The sequence below is a fragment of the Ictalurus furcatus genome, chromosome 9, assembly GCF_023375685.1.
Source record: "Ictalurus furcatus strain D&B chromosome 9, Billie_1.0, whole genome shotgun sequence".
Classification (NCBI taxonomy): domain Eukaryota; kingdom Metazoa; phylum Chordata; class Actinopteri; order Siluriformes; family Ictaluridae; genus Ictalurus; species Ictalurus furcatus.
The window spans coordinates 21,901,075-21,922,742 of NC_071263.1; the positions used below are offsets into that span (position 1 = coordinate 21,901,075).

At 38.1% G+C, this 21,668-nt stretch overlaps 1 protein-coding gene across 1 annotated transcript in view; it reads right to left on the reverse strand.

Annotated features, from left to right (window-relative positions):
• Positions 1–21,668, reverse strand: part of myt1lb (myelin transcription factor 1-like, b) — a 114,413-nt gene that overhangs the window by 17,364 nt on the left and 75,381 nt on the right. Inside the window, exons 10-12 of the mRNA XM_053632407.1 lie at positions 18,599–18,706; positions 16,558–16,772; positions 7,840–8,117 (exon numbers count right to left, since the gene is read on the reverse strand). Of these exons, the coding sequence (XP_053488382.1) occupies positions 7,840–8,117; positions 16,558–16,772; positions 18,599–18,706 (601 nt within the window). The remainder of the gene's footprint in view (positions 1–7,839; positions 8,118–16,557; positions 16,773–18,598; positions 18,707–21,668) is intronic.

Below are 21,668 nucleotides of genomic sequence, written 5' to 3' on the forward strand. Positions count from 1 at the left end.
GTTAGTGTTAGTTTTAGTGGTGTGAGGTGTTCAGTTTTCTAGAGATGTGTTCGTGAAAAAAAATCAAATGTTTAAGATATTGCATAAATATGTATCTGCATCTATATTTGGAATTAAACCTGAAGTAGGCACGGCCTTCTTCCCCGAGAGAGGAATAGAGGAGGAGCAGAAGGAAAAGAGTGCTAGGAGAAGATAAGACGATCTGGTGAGGGACGTTTGAGGAGAAAAACAGGAAATACAGAAAAAGAAAGAGGAGATGAAAGGGTATTGGAGGAGAGGTGATGTGAAAAAAGATGACAGTGAAAGAGCAAAAGCAAGGATTTGGAGAGAGTCAGGAGAATAAAGCAAGAAAGACATGTTGAGAGAGAGAGAGAGAGAGAGAGAGGGAGATGGAAATATCTCTGTTTCTGTTTGCTTCCATTCTCTGCAGATTGTCCTTGTTTCACAAAACCATAAGATACTATACATCTCTGCTTTTGTATTTGAGTATATGTGTGTGTGTATATGCCATCAGTAATACAATGAACATTAAGGAGTAGCCACTGAATATGTAGAAAAAAAAAAGTCCAACAACAATGAAGCAGAATTTTAAGGAAGAGTGCAAAAAAAAGTCGTCAGTTTCCTAGATTTATCTTGTCAACCTGTCAATCAATATTGATTATTATTTGCTTTAGCCATATTAAGAGAAAAAGTACTCTTTTATCCATATTTAAAGCGAATGTACTCATACTGTGAGTATGTTACATAAATTTAAACAATAGTAGAGTTTAAAAATACAAATTGTATCATAAAATCAACTTTAGCATAACAACTTTCGATATAATATTTTTAAATATTGGTATATTGGTATATAAGGTCTTAATATTGTTCAGGTTATAATTTTCCATTGCATACACAAAGTCTTGGAGCAAATATTGGGTGTGAAATAAAATATTTAATCTGCAGATCAAGTGCTTGAGATAACTGATAGTGGAAACATTGCAGAGATGGGTGAAAATGAAGCTGAAGCTGAAGCTAGAGATGTTAGATAGGAGTGTAGCTGAGCATGAAAAACAGCAAAAAAAAAATTAAAAAAAAATGCTGTAAAATAAAAATAAAAAAGGATTCTGTTTGGAATATTGGATACTATTTTATAAAGGATTGTTTTATAGAGGATTTTTTAAATATATAGATTTCTAAAGAGTGTACAGAAATACTTTTTTTGTTTTTAATCTTCTTGGATGTGTCAACATTCATGGACTTTCCCATGACAGGAGCATAATTCAGGTTTAAAGTGCCTACATTATCGCCATACATTAGTAGCATGAGAGTTGCATCTGAGATCATAATGCACACATTTCTTTACTAGGTATTAAATCAGCACACTGTATTATATATATATGTATATGTATATATAAATGCAAGAACAGCTGAATTTGGCAATTACTGTAAATCTGTGAAGGTAAATGTATGAAACCTGACATATGTATGAGAAACCTAATGTTATCAACAGCCTGTGCAGTGTGTATTAGTGCAACCTAAACACAGGAGGAACATTTAAGGCCTTCTGTACTGCCATCCACAGGTTTGCTGTTTATAAGAATAAAAAATACAATGTGATAAAATTTGAGATTTAGGCATGTCAGCACTTTGAGATCAGCAGACAGGGATTTCATTGTGAATAATGTCTAGAATAGCAGTGGAACAGGGAGTAAGTTAGCTGCTTTTTCTGTCTTTCTCTCACAGAGCTCCCTGCTGCGATCTCTCTCTCTCTCTTCCCCACTGAGCACTCCACAACACCCCCCCGTCCCCCCTCTCTCTTTCTCTGTCTCTCTCTATCTAATTCCATATTTCGCTCGCCACACTACAGCAGTTTCCCTCTGGCTCTTTTTGTCCATATGTTTTCCTTTAATTCCCGCCTCCCAGAGAAAAACCACATTCGAGATGGAGCACAAATTTGAAATATATATATATATATATATATATATATATATATATATATATATATATATATATATATATATAGCAAGAGAGAAAAAAGATCCACTGCAAGATAAACAGATAAATGAGAGGAAGCAAGACCTAGGATCTAAGATACACAAAATAGTTGCATCTGATATCATTAGCAGTGGGTTGCAATAGGGGATAGTGTAGTCTGCCTAGAATATCCTCTTTTCCCTCAGTCCACCTGGCCTGAGCTGACCCTGACCTGCATCACCATGGGAACTAACCAGCAGAGTACACAGGAAGAAAGAGGTCATTTCTCACCATCACACTTCTCTGATCTTATTTCTTCCAGACAATTATAGACATGAGACACAGACAGTGCGGAATCATGTATTAATGTCTGTCTTAAAAAAACCCAAAATATTCAATAAATGTCTTTACTATCATATTCTCATCCCCAATTATGATGATTTTATTTTCTTGCTGGGGGGCATGCTGGCTTAGTGGTTTGCATGTGTGCCTCGCACCTCCGGGGTTTGGGTTTGAATCCCGCTGTGTGTGCAGAGCTTGCATGTTCTCCCTGTGCTTCGGGGGGTTTTCTCGGGATACTTTGGTTTCCTTCCCCAGTTCAAAGACATGCGTTGTATGTTGATTGGCATTTCCATATTGTCCGTGGTATGTGAATGTGTGTGCGATTGTGCCCTGCGATGGGTTGGCACCCCATCCAGGGTGTCCTCCACCTTGTGCCCTGAGTTCCATGGGATAGGCTCCAGGTTCCCCTGCAACTCTGTGTAGGATAAGGGCTATGGAAAATGGATTTAAGGATGGATTATTTCCTTGCTGGTTGTATTTCAAGATTTTAATCCATGAAAAGATATTCACGGTGGGTGGAATCAGAATCTCAGAACATGTTGTGTGTCAGCCATTGGGAAAAATACTTGCTGACCTTCTAGAAAAAGGTCACCATTTGTCTAGGTGGTGAGTCAAACTCTGCAGCAGATGGTCTCTCCTAGGTACCTATCATTACAGTGACATTAGATAGCTGCCATTCAATAATAAAGCTAGCTAATTTAAGCATAAATCTAATCTGATTCTAATGTTGACTGTATGTATGAGCTTCTGCTTTCCATGACTCAAGATCAAGATAGCTTTATTGGCCATGTCCAACAAGCCTATTGGGATTTTTACACTGTTCAGCTTACCAAGTTAATACAAACAATAAAAACACAGGACACAACACAACATGTAGTACAAATAAGCAATATCAAGAGGAGTATATGTGAGTAACCATAAACCAAATAAATCTTAAACCTTAAACCAAAGTAAATAAGTCAGATCTTTTTTCCACCTTAATTGTGATCCATCCATCCATCTTCTACCACTTATTCCTTTTCAGGGTCACAGGGAACTGAGAGCCTATCCCAGGGAGCATCGGGCACATGGCGGGGTACACCCTGGATAGGGTGCCAATCCATCGCAGGGTAAATGTGATAACAATCAACAAAATTCAAGAGCAAATGGAAAAAAATAACAAACAAATAACAAATATTTTTGGGGAAGAAAAGATAACCTGGTTGCAAAACCCTTAACTAATACTTAGTTAAATCACCTTTTGCTTACAATACAGCACTCAATCTTTTGGATCTTCATTTAGCAATTTTATTTCTTACTTCCTTGCAAAAATGCTCCAGATCCATCAAATTGGATCCATCAAAAAGGGAATCTCCTGTGCACAGCCCTCTTGAAGTCATTCCACGTGTTTTCTTGGACTTAGATCTGGGCTTTGACTGGGCCATTTCAAAACTTTGATCTTCTTCTTCTGAAGTCATTCCTTTGCTGACTTGGATTTGTGCTTTGGGTTGTTATCGTGCTGAAAGATGAAATATTTTCTTCATCTTCAGTTATCTAACAGAGGCCTTGTGCCAAGAATAGATTGGTATGTGGAGCTATTCATAATTCCCTTTATTTTGACTAGAGCCCCAGATCCAGATAAAGAGAAGCAACCGTATAGCCTGATGCTGCCACCACCATGTTTCACCATGGGTATGAAGGTCTTCGGGTGATTTTTAGCTGTCTTGTTTTTGTGCTGAACACATCTTTTAGAATTATGTCTTGGTCTCATCAGAGCATAACACATTTTCCACATTTTTTGCAAAATGATGTCCTGTTCTTGGTCATGTTGGTATCTAATTTTTTCCACTTGTTGATAATGGCCTTCACAGTGTTCGATGCGATGATGGTATCTGATTTTTTGGAAATTCTTTTGTACCCCAATACTTTTTGACAAAGATATCCTGTACAGATTTTGTAAGCTCTTTGTAAATCATAGCTTCAACAGTTTAACGAAACCAAGAAGATGTCAAGAAAATCCTGCAGAAAGAGCTAATCTTGGTTTGGGGTTAATCAGAATCACTTCACTGATAATTAATATTATCAAAAGTAATGATAATTACCTTTGAACATGAGAATGAATGGGATTGGTTAATTCTGAGCACAGCCACATACTCCATTATAAAAGGGTATGTACAGCTGTACAAGCAGGGTTTTGTAAGTTTTTCTCTTTTTCTTTTTGTGCCTAAAATGTTTCTATTTGTATTTACTTGAATTTTGTTCGCTGCTATGCTACATTCAAGGTGGGAAAAGCTTTAACATGATTTATCTTGGTTTCATTTATTTTTTTTTTACATCACAAAACAGTTTTAACCTACAATGTTAACAGGGGTTCGTAGACGTTTTAGATCCACTGTACACGGCAGACTCACTCTAACCTATTAATAATATGAAATCTATTTATAGCAGCTATGGAATCTTATGATCATTCTGCTTCCTCTTGGCTTCCTCCACAGCTTTATGCATGACAAATGGCCCCATTTGAGGCAGTTATTTTTCGATGTGAAATAATCAGAGGAAGTGAAGTGAAGGCGCAGTGAAGGCACAGCCGTCAGATGCGGAGAGGAGCACCATGCTGTCTCTCAGCCTGTGACAGGAGGAGATGGGTTTTGCCGCAGGCCAGCTGCTTCTCTCATTCCCCCACTCCTCTCTGTAGAGTGACAGGAGATGGATGGAGGAGGAAGAGAAAGAGAGATAGAGAGAGGAAGCCCTCTCGCTCTCGGCACTTCCGATCACCCACCATATGCAATCATCCCTCCTTCCCAACCCTCTCCTTTCCATCCTTCCATCCTGGCACACCTCACCATTAGTGTCAATGCCAGTTGAGTGTGAGTGTGTGTGTGTGTGTGTGTGTGTGTGTGTGTGTGTGGTTAATACTTGAGCTGTGTATATCCAATCAGGCCACAGGAAAGCAGACAGTTCTGCTTCTTGGTGACTAAAGATGCCACACTGGCTGCACTGTTATTCTGGCTACCTTATTGGTGAATCCCAGAGGAACAGGAGCCAAATACATACACAGACTTCCCAGTTTATTAGTTACTAGATTGATATAGCTAATTAACTGGCAGTTATAGTGTATAGAGCCACCCATTTATCATGTTACTCATTAATTTTTACACCATTTTACATGAATACTCATTGTAATAACCATTAAATGACTCCAGTGCTTTTCAATCTAATCTCTTCATATCATATAAAGTATGTAATGTATGGGTGATTATCAGGCACAAGAATGTTGTAAAAGTAGAAACATTAATTCCTTCTGTATAAAGGAATCCCTCAATATACGTCAATACTTGTTGTCTATAAATGCCTGTATAAATTCGTCAGTCTAAGGTACTGGTGAATTGGTGAATGGGTGAATTAAACTCTAGGAATAGAGGAGGGACTGCATTTTATACTGGGAAGAATACCTCAACCTTCAGAAACCTTCCCCCATCCTCTCCTCCACCTTTTTGCAGGTAAAAACCATCAACTGAAGTGTGAAGCTGTAAGTAGCCATGTTTTTTTTTTGTTTTTTTTTACACTGTCTGTTTGCGCGTCCCTATCCATCTTTAAATGTAGGAAGACATTATCCAATAGAAATTCATTACAGAGCCAACAGATCCTTCATAGCTATAAATTTGAAGAAGCAGCAGTGAGTGACACTGCCTAACAGAAAGGTAAGTAGTTACATATTCTCCATAAGTGCCAGTTTGAATTAAAATCTGAACTGTTATAATATCTGATGTGACACCACGAGCAATCTACATATTTGATCACTTCATACTGAGACGAGACAGCTACTCAGTGACACTGAGAGATGGTGAGTTCAATTTGTGTTTGTCGAAGCTGTTGTATCATCTCTCAGCTGGATGCGTGTTTTCACATTATATTTAGATGTTTAGTATTCCACTTCATCAGGAAATAGTGAAGCAGTATAGTAGGCAGCCAGCAATACGGTGTAGTGGGTCTGATTCTGAAGGTTAGAGTTTACGCTTGATCGGTTTGCGAACAAGTTTGAACAAAATGTGTTTAGAGATAAATTGCATATTTGTCTGCTTACAGCCTCAGCAGAAACTGATTAAAAAAACCCCACTAATGTCCAGGTACACAAGTTGATCCTATCCTCTAACAGACTAACAGTAGTCTAAAATTGAGTAATCTTCACATAATAATTACAATAATATGTTTTGAGAAATGCCAAACTCTTCTAAAATATGATGTGGTTTGTTATGAGAATCCATTTTACATTCTCTGTGCATATTGGTTGCTATAGTTCCCCAGGTTACGCTGTAGTTGGTGTTCTAACATCTTGATCCATGGGTCCCTTTAGAGATTTGAACACTTGCCACTCTAAAGCTCTCTGCAGTTTTAGCCCTGTATTTGTAACATAGCCAGTCCACCTAATAGCATGTTTTTGGGAGGTGGGAGAAAACTGGAAAACCTAGAGGAACCCCACAAAGACATAGGGAGGACATGAGAAACTCTACATAGACAACTCAGGATTGAACAAGAGACCCTAAATCTGCTAGATATCTGCTGTGTAACCATGCTGCCCTAACATAATTACTTTTTACTTCAATGTAATGCTTCAATGTTAGAAAGCATTACATCCTATTTAAAAATGAACTGATAAACACTTAGTAAGTTTATAGTATTCTACTATTTCTATGCATTCTTAGCACAGAGACATTCAGGATAACATAAAATGACCTATTAAGATGTGTACACTTGCAACAACTCCTATCAGCGACTGCATTGGAATACACTACCGGTCACTACCGTTCAAGTCTGGAGACATTTGACTGAAATGTTTCTTGTGATATTAAAAACCTTTTGATCTGAAGGTGTATGATTAAATGTTTGAGATCGGTGTTGTAGACAAAAATATAATTGTGCCAACATATTCATTTCTTTCATTAGAAAACTATTTACAAAAATATATTTTTTTAAATGAATGATTTGGAGCAAAATATTCCGAAAAACAGCCAGTTAGGTGGGAACTCTTTTAATACTGTTTAAAAAGCATCTCAGGGAGATTCCTCAAGAAATCAGTTGAAAAAATTCCAAGAATATATTTCTGGAAATTCTAGACAAAAAGGGCATCTACTTTGAAGATGTGAAAATACTCAATTATTTTGGTTTATTTTATTTTATCACAACATAATTCCCATAGTTCCATTTGTGTTATTCCAGAGTTTTGATGACATCATTATTATTCTAAAATGTGGGGGAAAATATTTAAATAAAGAATGGGTGTGTCTAAACTTTTGACCGATAGTATATATATATATATATATATATATATATATATATATATATATATATATATATATATATATATATAAGTTTTGACCTGCTGTAGTCATGTAACACCATAATAGACGGATATAGCATTCAAACACTCCTACACACACTCGCTGACATCCAGGAACCACAAGAATTTTTTTTTGAGTTTTGTAAAACACGCACACACATACACATACACACACACACACACACACACACACACATGCAAAACACAGTGACTGTTGTCTGTACCTGTGTGCAGAGCTCCTGTGGCTTGCCGCTCAGACTCTGAGGCATCTCTCTACATCGTGTGGACAGGTTGAGGATGGCTGTAGCGGCCATGTGGGCAGCCTCCATGTCATGCGTGTAGTCAAAGCTGCTTTTGCTGCAGGTGCTGCTGGCGCTGCTTCCTCCTCCTCCTCCTCCTCCTGCTCCTGCAGCTCCTCCACAGCTCAGGCTGCTGCTACTGCTGGGAGCATAGCTACTGGTGGTGCTACTCGCCGAGCTGGAGTTCTTACAGTATCGCTTAGCTGAGAAGACACACATAAAAAGATATATACTGTATATATGGCTAAAAAGAGTTTTAAAGGAATACTAGACTGTTTGCCTATACATTTGTAGTGTATGCGTGATTATCATTAAGCAAGATGAAAAAAAAAATAATGGAAAATTTCTCATTTTAAACTGTTTTCTATAGTCTAAGAGCACTTGTTGGGGAACTCAATAAACATTTAGAAAACGGAACTTTAGAACACAAAAGGAAATAGAAAAAGACTCTAATGATCAAGGTCTTAGCATGAAAAGGACATGAGAGAAAGTCTTATCTTATGTAGTTTTATCAAAATACCAAAGCCAAAGCCATTCTGGATACTGAAGCTTTGAAAAAGTAGCCACCCTTTGTCACTCTTTTAATTTAATTTATTTATTCATTTTCATATGATTCATTTACATGTGATTCATTTACATGTAATTCATTTTCATGTGATTCATTTTCATGTGATTCATATTCATGTGATTCATTTACCTTTTCTCTTCTCTCCTCCCTCTTGAACACAGATTTAGGGACTACTTTATAAATTACTCTGAACACATCATACAGAAATATGTATTTTGTATAAACTAATATATGGACTGAAGTGCAGGAGTTCTGTTCTTAATTACTTATTTATTTCAGTACTGATAAACATGTCAAAGTTATTCTCCATGCTAATTGCACATGCTACATTGCTAATTGCTACAATTATACTAAATAGATATTTGGTTTATTTGGTTGAAAACCATTGGAGTATTCCTTTGAACCATTTTAGTCACTTTTGTAAAGATTAAACAAATTTAGATGGAATAAAATAAAGGATATTATTGTTTCCTGTAGCAAATCACATTATTAGGAAACCCTAGGGGCTTCAGTATAATTCCAACACTGATGTATTATTTTTTCCCCCCACATGTCAGATGTGCTTTACTTTTCTAAACTCTGACAAAAAGAGAAATTCTGCTGGTTGGGTCCAGATGTCTAGTAATTTGTATTCAGAAGTGTTGATATGGATGGAGTGCTAGTTAATCCTGTCAAACCCTGGTGTTTCTTTTGACCCATTACTCATGGTGAAGCCCATACTGTATTAGCTTTCTTGTCTAGACTTCATTTTCTGACCTTCATCCATTATTTGACATAAAGGATGAATGAACTAGTTCCAGACCTGGTTCATGGTTTTATAACATCTCATCTTGACTACTGCTATTTTGCCAGAATGTAGTAGTCATTTTGTTGGCAAAAGCTAAGAGAGTAATATCAATTTAAATGATGAAGACTCTTCTACTCAAAGTATATAACAAAATGTAATAACATTATGCACATTACGTACAGTATGCATGCTGAAGAACTGAGCATGGAGATGATGTAATGCTCCCACTTCAGATGGTAACCTTAGCAACCTTATTGATTGCAATATAGAGTTTGCTGTGTGTTACAAACTCAATCATAGCTTTGTGATTTCAGGTGGCTTAAGAACTTTTATTTCAACACACACCGCAAAGCAAAAGAAATGCTTTGTGTTTTATCAAGTCTGCAATAGGCATGTACAATTCCCGATATGTGAAACAATTTGGCACTCAATGTAAGAAGGAATTAAAACCTAGGAATTATGAATTTTTGCATTTTGGAAAATTATACATATATATACTCATACATATGTTTTAAATATCGGAGTTATGTATTATACACAATAACAGAGTTTTATCAGAGTTTTCTCAACTATTTCAGGAATTGTTTATCAATTATCATTTATGAAGGCCCAATGTAAGCACCCACTAAACCAAATAAAGAATTAAGGTGTATATAATTGACGTGTAAAAATGTATATATAAAAAGGGGAAAAAAAGGACTACAATCTTTAGTTTTACTATGCTGTAGCTTTTTATTCAACTAAATATAGACTATAACTAACAATAACCAAATGGTGAAAATAATAAAATAATTAAAACTATTATGTATTTTTGTCCAAAGATTTTGTCCAAGAGATTAAAACTAAATCCAAATTAGCTGTCAAATTTAACTCTGCCAGATTGCAATATATTCAAAAGCTAGAGTTGTCCTGAACACCACACAATATGCCTACACTGTCACCCCCATTCAGTACCACCTACACTGGTAATTAGTTACAGCCCTTATTCAGTATAAAATACTCCTTCTAACCTTTAAAACCCTACATGATCGTGTCTCACAATACTAGCTCAGCTACTCCATCTTTATTGCCCACAACGTATTCCTAGATCATGTAGTAAAGGTTTACTTCTTCTGAAATATCGATTCTCTTCTGAAGGGGGCAGGTCATTCAATTTTATTGAACCCACCCACAGAGCCGCCATAACATCTCCACTATCATGTCCTTCAAATCCCAGTTTAAAAAATATCAGCTCTTCTTTCAGTTGTATCCCTCTACTCCTGTAGTTGTTTTGTCTCCTGCACTTTGCCATGTGATCTCCCTTTTCATTATGATATATGCACTATGGACCTTATTGATATATATATATATATATATATATATATATATATATATATATATATATATATATATATATATATATATTAGCAGTTTAAGTTTAAACAGGGACGTTTCTTTGTATTCAGAGCGGGGTTATACAGCTGCTTAATCTGACCTAGGCCGAATGCTTTTAAAGACAAGCACTTATCTTTAAAAATATATTTTCTTTATAATGAACACTGACAAAATGCAATATATTCAAGAGACAATTTTATAAACATTAATATTAATATGAAAAAAAATCAATGATATATAAAGTAAAAATTGCAGTGTAGCATATTGCCAAAAAGACTGCATTATCGTGTTAATCACTTAAAATATGTAATAGTATTTAATAGGATCTACTGCTGAGAGTTATTATTTTTTTTCATAATTTCTAAATTTAAATAATATATGTTTTATTTTGTTATTCTGTGCCAACGGTTAATTGTGCACACAACTTGGCCACTAGATACTAAATCAAGGTTCAGAAACTGTAATTTCTTGTATGTTTGACGTGATTTATTTTATAATTTATTTTTTAAAATTTACTACTCTTCAGTAAGTAAAATAATGGCAAATGTTTTAGGTAATATGCAGTGATCTTCTGTAAAAACAAATGTGCCACTGGTTTAAAAAGCTTATCAAGCACTCTTCTGCAAACCTTACCGCTTACTATAAACAAGTTGTCAACTGTCAAAGTAGCACAGAAGTTTGTGATACAGTTGGTATTAACTCCTCACTATGCACTATAAATACACACATTAAATAACAATTATATACACTGTAATTCTTTAATTGGTTTGGTAGGTTCTTATATTGGACCTTCATAAACAATCATTGATAAATAATTTCATAAACAGTCAAGCTCTGATAAAACTCTATTATATATAAAACACAAAATTGTCACTATATACTGTATAGCACATATAACTCTGTTATTATAACACATGCGTACAATATAACTCTGTTATTATAGTGCAATGATTGCTCCAGCTTAAACCTTTATTATGCATTCAGAAAGTACGCCAAAGTTACTGCCAAATGCCAAGGTCAGGGAACACTGAAAATATATTATTTATTTATTTATTTATTTATTTATTTATTTTAGATGTGCTTACGTTTATTTGATTTTTTTCTTCTTTTACAATATATGACAAATGTTTATGTAGATATGTCATAAAGGGTTTATGTATATTTCAGGTCACCCTGTGAACATCATCCTTAAGTCAAGTGTTAATGTGAAGTCTGTAAAGAAATTAATAATAAGAGATAACTAGTGATTTCAATAAATAAAATAATGCCAAATGTTTAATGTTTGATAATATGCTGTGATCTTTGTAAAGAAAAAATGTGCCACTGGTTTAAAAGATAAGTTTACCAAGCACTCTTCGGCTAAGCTTACTGCTCACTTTAAACAAGTTGTCAACTGTAAAAGTAACGTGTAAGACTGTGATACAGTTGGTATTAACTCCTCATTATGCACTATACGAGTATACATAAAGTAATTCTTTGATTTGTTAGGTATTCATATTGGACCTTCATAAATGATCAATGATAAATAATTTCATAAATAAGTTGAGCAGCTTTGGTAAATCTCTCTCTCAACCTATTTATGAAATTATTTAATTTATGATTATTTATGATATACAGTGTCTTCCACTAATATTGCCACCCTTGGTAAACCTTTTGATCTTTTGTTAAAAAACAAAACAAAAATATTCTGCTCTCATGGATATCAAACAATTGCAAACACAACACAGGTTTATTAAAAAAAATACCTTCGTTAAATATAGGTGTGCAACAATTATTGGCACCCCTATGAATTCATATGAGGAAAAATATATTTGAAGTATATTACAATTGAAATTTTACATTTTTTAGTAAACCTGGGTGACTAGGAACAGGAAATTGTTCAACCATGACCTCTTGTTTAACAGGGGTATAATATGCGGTAATACATAGTAATATGTTAATACATAGGCCAAATTCCCTTATTCACTCACAACAATGTGTAAGACCAAGGAATATAGCTGTGATGTGTGGCAAAAAGTTGTTGAGCTTCACAAAATGGAAAATGGCTATAAGAAAATAGCACAAGCACTGAAGATGCCCATTTCCATCATCAGGGCAATAATTAAGAAGTTCCAGTCAACTGGAAATGTTATGAATCAACCTTGAAGGAGACATGTGTCTATATTGTCTCAACGCATTGTGAAAAAGATGGTTCGAGTGGCTAAAAAATCTCCAAGTATCACAGCTGGAGAATTGCAGAAGTTAATTGCATGTTGGGGTCATAAAGTCCCCTAAACTACAATCCAAAGTCACCTACATCACCTCAAGTTGTTTGGAAGGGTTTCAAGAAAAAAGCCTTTACTCTCACCCAAAAACAAACACAAGTGTTGTGGGGCTGTTTTTCTGCCAGAGGACCTGGTCATTTTGTTAGGATACATGGCATCATGGACTCTATCAAATATAAACAGATACTAAATGAAAACCTCACTGTCTCTGCCTGAAAGCTTAAAATGGGCTGTGGTTGGATCTTCCAGCAGGACAATGACCCTAAACATACATTAAAATGAGCCAGCCAGACCTTGAGTTCTACAGGGAGAGGAACCTCACAGACAGCCACCCCAACTATGAGACACCACTGGACATGTCCATGCCCCCTGAGCTGGACCCGGCATCCTGTCAGCCACTTAAGAAACCTTGGATGGCCGGATGTACCCTTCACACGACCGGCTGAGACACTGCTGGGGCCAGGTGCGACAGGTAGATCCCTGACCAACTTCTCCCAGCCTCTTTCTTCCTAGTAGATAACAGGCTCCTCTATTACTGACCAGAGTGCCAGGGCCAAATCTGTGATCTGCTGGTGATTCCTCGTTCCCAAACCCAGTCCCTAATGCACCTGGCCTACACATATCCACTGGGCGGACACCTGGGCCCTTGGAGCAGCCTAGAGAAACTGCATGACAGGTTCATCTGGCCTGGTATGGTCGCAGAGGTCTGAGCCTTCTGGAGGCAGTGTCCCCAGTGTCAACGCACCGAGCCCAGGAAGTCACCCCCAGCACCCCTCATCCTGTTCCCCATTATCAGTGTCCCCTTTGAGTGCATAGGCATGGATCTGGTAGGGCTTCTCCCAAAATCTGCCTGGGGCCATGAGTACATTGATCCTGGTGATCCTGGACTATGCCACCAGATATAGTGAGGGAGCTCGTGCTGCTGTTCAGCCATGTTAGGATCCCCAAAGACCTGCTCACCGACCAACTCTTACTCCTGGGACCCACTCCTTCCTTATGTGCTCTTCACCATCTGAGACACCCCTCTGGCCTCCACCGGCTTCACCACTTTTGAGCTTCTCTTCGGACTGTGACCCCGAGGGCTGCTAGACATGGCCCGGGAAGCATGGGAAGAACAACCCTCCCTGTATCGCTCGCTAGTCTAATATATCAAGGAGATGCAGGAGCAGATTGACAGAACAATGCTGATCATCAGGGAGCACATGGAGGCCATCCAACGAAACCAGCAAAAGGCATACAACCGGCCGGCCCAGCCCCGGGAATTTCAGCCAGGTGACCAAGTGCTCTTCCTACTCCCAAACACATCCTGCAAATTCCTGGCTTGCTGGCAGGGCCTTTACACAGTCCTGGAGAGAGTAGGCCCAGTGAACTATTGCCTACAACAACCCGATAAGCATGCAAGCACTCAACTAAATATAAACTTGTTAAAGAAATGGGTCCAGCCCGTTCTGGTAGTCTCCACATTTGCCACTGTATCCCCAGGTCCCCCCAAGTGTACCTTGGTCCAACGAGGTGAAGATCTGAGCCTGCCACAGAAACAGGAGCTGACAGAACTAGTGGACCAACATGCTCACATCTTCTCCACCACACTGACTGACCCACCTGGTGCAGCACAAGATCAAGACTCTACTGGGGGTGGTGGTTAGACAGCAGCTCTATCATGTCCCGGAAGCTCGTGATGGGATCATCGAGGAATCCGCCAGCCCCTGGTCCAGTCCTATCATGGTGGTACTGAAGCCCTTCTGAAGGCTGAATGCCATCTCTGACTTTGACAATTACCCCCAGCCCAGAGTAGATGACCTGGTGGAGTGCTTGGAGACAGCCCGGTTTATATCCACTCTTGACCTGACAAAGGGATACTGGCAAGTCACCCAAAGGCCAAAACCACCTTCAGTTCTGCCATACCTGGACGATGTCATCATCCACTCCACCACCTCCATCAGCTCAGGAAGGTATCAGGGAGCCTATGGAAAGCGGGACTGACTGCCAACCCATGGAAATGTCACCTGGGCTTGATGGAGGCACAATACCTGGGGTACTGCATCGGCCGGGGCCTCCTGAAACCCCAACAGAAGAAAACAGAGGCCGTGAAGCACTATCCCCGGCCCACATCTAAAAAACAGGTATGTGCCTTCTTGGGGCTGGCGGGCTATTACAGAAGGTTCTTGCCTAACTTCTACTCTGTAGCTTCCCCCCTCTCAGATCTCAACAAGAAGGGCCAACCGGACCGGGTGCGGTGGACCAACAAAATGGAGCAGGCATTCCAGGCCCTCAAAAAGGCCCACACCAGCTTCCCAGTCCTCAAGAACCCCAACTTCAACCTGCCCTTCACAGTCCACATGGACACCTCTGAGACAGGGCTGGAGGCCCATACGTTCGACAAAGAGGAACACCAGGTCAGCCTAGAGGGGAAGCTAACCCCTGCCGAGCAAAAGTATGCTGCCATATAACGAGAAACCCTCGTAATAAAGTGGGCCATAGAGGAGCTCCGGTACTACTTGGCAGGGCGCCACTTCACCCTGATTACCGACCATGCCCCCTTGCAGTGGATGTCCAGGGCGAAAGACACAAATGCTAGAGTAACCTGGTGGCTCCTCTCATTGCGGGACTATTCATTCCAGGTCCAGCACAGAGCGGGAACCCAGCATGGAAACGTCCCAACTTTAGATTTACGAGTCTCTAAAAGAGAGGCATTCTGTTTTTATTTACATTTTAGTGCAATGATTGCTACAGTTTACACCTTTACTATGCATTCAGAAAGTATGCCAGATGCCAGAGGTTAGAGAAACTGTACTTAATTAGATTTTTTTTTGTTGCAATTTATGACAAATGTTTATGTAGGTCTATGTCATAAAGTGTTTATGTAGGGTCCTATGTGTTTAAGTGTTTTATGTAGATGTAGGGTCACCTTATGAACATCATGCTTAAGTCTGTAGAGAATTTAATAATAAAGTATAACTAGTTAGAGTATCTTTCACCTTTAGACAGTCTTATTTCAGGCCCCCGGAGATTTCTCTGATTGCCTGATTATTGTGAGCTGTAAGGTGAGGTAGAATAAAAGCAGTGGGGTTGAGCACTTGTGTTGAGCTGCATCCTTGAGCTTCAGGTGAGAAAGCTGCACTATTTGCCATCTGACTAAAGTTACAATGAGCCACAGCCACCAGCCGGGCATCAAAGTGGCATCTCCAACTGAGTTTCCTGCTGCCATCTCTCTCTCTCTCTCTCTTACTCACTCACTCACTCCCTCACTCTGTATCTCTCTCTATATGCCCACTCCTCTCTCAGTCATTAAAGTGCAGCCGGGGAACTGGTTGCTATTCACACAGAATTGCAATTAGCTGTGGCCTGGAGACTAGACCTTGACTTGCCTCTACCCAGTCATTCATTATGCATCTGCTACTATATAATTTCCATACATTTACATTCCCTTGGTTAAAGCCTAGAGAAAATGCGTGAACAGTCATAAAATAGCACCATTGTAGCATCAGTGCATTTGGTATTCACTAAATTCGTATTCGCTAAAAGGACGTCTCATTCTAAAATTATATGAAGCCAAAAAAACATGTCCTGTACTTTGAAAAACATGATGTTCACTAGTCATGTCAGAAGATGTGAAGAATAGAAAGATAAAATGGCTTTGCAGGTCTTACCATCGTATCCCTTGGGTGATGTGTCACGTCCTTGAACTTTAGGAGCGATGGCACGTTTGCCATACACATTCTGGTTGTCGTAGCCGTTGTAGTCAAAGCTGGTCTTGGAGTATTTCTCCAGCTCTTTGGCCAGGTTGGAGCGTGGGGTGGTGGTGGGAACATTGTTCTTATAGCCATACTGCGGGATCTCCAGCTGCTTTACAAAGCACATGGGCCTAAAAGAGCAACCGACAGAGGATGGTTAACAGGATCGCATGGAATACATCATATAAGTAATTAAGTAGTTTTAGTAAGAAGCATTTTATTTTAAAAAAGTGAGTATTAAACATTTCAAATCTAAACAACTGTTTATTGTCTTGGCTGAGCTGAAAACATTTGATTAGATATGAATAACAAATAGACATGACACATCTTTTTTTTTTTTTTTGGAATAAATTATGACAGCCAGTACCTGTTGCAGTCTCTTATTTGCTGTATATTTTTGGCTGGTGCTTTTTAGATTATATAATCTTTTTACATCCTCCACATATAATATTTATAGGAAAATTGTGTAGGAAAGACATTTTAGATTTTGTTTTTGCTCAAAATTTTCAGATATCAGGCTCTTTTCAGATATCAGGCTTGTTCCTGTTGTACATTGTTTATTTGCAAATGCAGTTTGAGGGTATTTTCAGAAATGCCCTTTTACACACTAATATTTTTGTTTTTCCATCCATCCATCCATCTTCTAAAACACTTATCCTTTTCAGGGTCACGGGGAACCTGGAGCCTATCCCAGGGAGCATCGGGCACAAGGCAGGGTACACCTGGACAGGGTGCCAATCCATCGCAGGGCACAATCACACACACTCACACACCCATTCATACTCTACGGACACTTTAGACATGCCAATCAACCTACCATGCATGTCTTTGGACTGGGGGAGGGAAACTGGAGTACCCAGAGGAAACCCCCACAGAACATGCAAACTCCGCACACACAGAGCCACGGGAATCGAACCCCCGACCCTGGTGGTGCTATTTATTTATTTATTTATTTATTTTTATTAAAAGCACTAATATTTTTGGAATACACTCCAAGAATATCCTGGAATGCTGCCTTTGTTTGACTCTAAAGTCCAAGTCAGAATCTCACCCTCACATCCAAATCAAGTCCAAAGTCTTTAATCTGCACTTAAAGCTCAACTCAAGTCTTGAATAAAAGGATTAATGGGAATTGGGAATCGGGGTCCTGTCCTGAATTGCCATAAACTGTAGTAGCATAGCTTGAGTGATGCTATTTAATGCTGAAGAAACAATTATGGACACAGACTGTTTATACACCAGAGCATGTGAAATTATGTAAATTTGAGTCAGATTCTGATATTATGAACACAAGTCCAAGTTCAGTCTCTGGAATCCATGTACGTTGGCTTAATTTATTTTTACTTCAGAACAAATATCTTCAAATCAGTTTTTGCTTTAAAACAGTTTGAAGCAAAAAAAAAAGAATGATGGTAACATACACTGAGTCTAATATGTGAGCATTACATGACTGAATGCTGGTGAACTGAATAACTATAGACAATACATTGATGTCTCCATTAATTACAGTCATTGTGGATCTGGACCCTATGCTGACAACACTGTGAGTGAGATGGGAATACACACTGGATGGGAAGCCAATCTATCACAGGACACTGTACACACACACACACACACACACACACACACACACACACACACACACACATATACACACACACACTTATTCATGCTAGGGGCCATTTAATGAAGCCAATCTATCTACCAGTATGTTTTTGCGAGGTGGGAGGAAACTGGAGAACCCAGAGAAAACCCCTGTGAGAACATGTGAAGCCCCACACAAATAGTAACATGAGCTTAGGACCAAACTAAGGACCCTGGAGCTGTGAGATGGCCATGCTTCTGTATTCACTACACCACCGTGTGACACTAATGACCCACTAACGATATTAAATAATATACACTACGTCTAACAGCCTGTGATATTAATCTGAAGCATCCATGATGGGTGTGTTACCTCAGAACTCGGTCCGATGCCTGGTTAGATTTAGTTCCATTGCAGGCTTGGTGTTTCTCATGAGCTTTGGCCAGTTTCTCAGCGGCTGCTATCGGGCATCCCGAGAGACTGCGTTAACACAACACAAAATGAAAAGAAAAAAAAAAGAAAATCAACATATATGATGTCACTCTCTATACAGTATATATAACAGAAGCTATCATCACTCAAACAATCATCAGGAGAACAGTTTATGCAACACCAGTTACAGCTTTATGAGGTCTGTATTATAGCTTGGTGGTGGTATTACATATAACTCCACATTTCTAAGACAATATGAATACACTCCACAGGTGGATTTCAGACTTCCTTTCCAGACTTGTGCCTGTGATTTCCCATGAGAATGCATTTAGAGTCACTATTTCCTCTTGTTGTGATCCGTTAAGAGTGCTAAAGGAACTCAGCGGAGAGTTTTCTCACAGCAGGCAGAAGGAACAAAATAACAGCAAAGGTGTATGTAGGTCTGTCTACGTGCAAACGACACGAGACAAACTGGCAATTTGCTCTGGGGCCTGAGTACACACATTTCCACGCTTGTGAGTGCAGATGTAAGAGTTAAAAGTGTGTGGATTTGTGTGTTAGGTCTTTTCTTCTACAGCAGGTGCATTCCTCAGAGTGACTGTGTGTGTGTGTGCGTGTTTGTGTGTGTGTGTGTGTGTGTGATGCGCAGCTGGTGCTCCTGCTCGGGTGTCACAGACGTGCTAATGGCTGGTGCCAGGCCTACCATCCCACACCAGCTGCTGACCGTCACACCTCCACTGCAGCAGCACCCCAGAATAGAATTACATGCATTAAAGAGAACGACTACAGCGAGCTCGGCATTTATCATCCCAGTCAGAGCTACAGACACATGCTTAATCTTTTTCTATGGGTTAAGTATTGGTGTATATGCAAGGTTGAGCATTTTGTTAAAAATGACTATATTTTAGACGCTCTTTGGCTTTGTTATAGACACAAAACTCTCTAACATAAAATTATTTATTTATTTTTTATTTTAATACAAAAAAATCACTATACAAATCATGTAAATTGTAAAACAATTGTAATACTGTTAATCAGTGCATTGGTTTACAGTAAAATACCAAAAAAAAATACACAATTTATAGTGGTATCTAGCATTTTAGACGGGAGTGAGAATGATAAAGATTCTCTTTCTGTCAACACCTGAAAATTAATGAATCGTTTTTGTGCCCTTCACTTTAGCAGCTATTTTAGGTGCACACCAACCCTCTTTGATGTTGATACGGTTTAATAAAGCCCTGAAATTCATCTTTTAGCATGAGTTAATGCAATAGTAGAGGTGGCTGAATCAGTGCAAGCTTGTTGAGGGAAATGGTGGATCAGTAGTTGAGGCTTTGAACTACAGCTCAGAAGGTTGTGAGTTCAAATCCCAGCACTGGCAAGCTGCCATGGTTGAGTCCTTGAGCAAGACCCTTAACCTTCAACTGCTCAGCTCTATCCTGTCTCCATTGCAAGTCAGTTTGGATAAATGCATCAGCTAAATGGACTAATATAATGGATTGTAGCTGATTTTACATTAACAGTGTATTACTGGAAACATATTGCTGCACTTTACTGTATGTACACATGTATGTTTAATAATCATTCACTGTAAATCTTATGGTAAATTTCATACAGTGAATAATAATAAGAGAACATATATTTTAATATATACCTTTCCAATATACCTTAACTGATTAGTCAGTAAATACTTTATACATAAAAATACACATATAAATATAAATCCAGCTAATGGTAAATGTTATTAGAATGTTTCCCATTTGACAGATTCTAAGACATTTAATCTGTAAAATCCTAGAAATAATTGCATTGCACTTGCATTGCAAATAAGGATCCTACAATATTATAAAAACAATGCGGCATTTGTAGTTAGACAAAGAATATATACACATACAGTAGTGCGTGTGCAAATGCAAACATTACATCTAATGATCAGAAATTTCTGTTTATGTAACATTCAGTATATTTATGGGAAACGTGTATTCATGTTCAAACCTGTGTTCATGAAAGATCTGTACGAATTTCAACAAGTATGGTTCATACACTGTAAAACCGGATAAGTTCATTTAACTGAGGAAACTGATGTTTTTTTAGTTGATAAATCAATTTCATTAAGCCAAATACATTTAAATATAACATGTTTGAATAATTTTTTTATTATATTTAAGTGCATTTGGCTTTAAGAAATTCATTTAATAACTTAAAAATTTTGAGGTAATTAGTTTCCTCAAATTTTTTTGAGTTAAATGAACTATCCGGTTTTACAGTGTGAAGGAAATTCTCTTATATCATGTATTCTCTTATATTATGAACTGCTATCAAATACCTATGATGAATGTATTCACTTAATTACCTCTTCTGATAAGCTGATCAACTGCCATCCTTTATTGTAGCCGACACATGTATTTTCCATACCTTGAGAGACTTATTTTTGTGGTATGATTGTGTGCGTGGCTGAATCTGTCTAGCCCCTTTCACAAGTAGAAACTGCCCAAGCACTGCTGTTTGTCTATGTGTATAAATACTCCTGTTCTGCACGAATAAACCCGGATGTCCCTATGAACAGAGTGTGTTCATTCAGACTCTCCAGGCCTGAACGCTCTGCAGTCAACCACACTTTCTCGCTCATAGCACAGGTCTAAGAGTTAAGAGAATTAAAGGCGGAAGGCTGACAGAGGACTGAAAGACATAACCTGAGATACTTTTATCTAACACAGTGTATTTTTTCTTCATCATTCACATGTACTTGCAAGTAAAGGTAATAATATTAACTCCACCTCTAACCTTATTCTTTGTAAGTTTTCCTACAAATATGACTTTGCAAGTGTAACAACCTATTGCTCTGTTCCCATAAAGGAATTGTGGGCACGGATATTATGCAAAAGAAATAAAACGTAAAGATTTAAATACATATATTTAAATAAATAAATTAAAATAAATATACATTTAAACAAACAAACCAACAAACCTGATAACAGATCATTCAGAATGGCAACAATAATCAAAATAA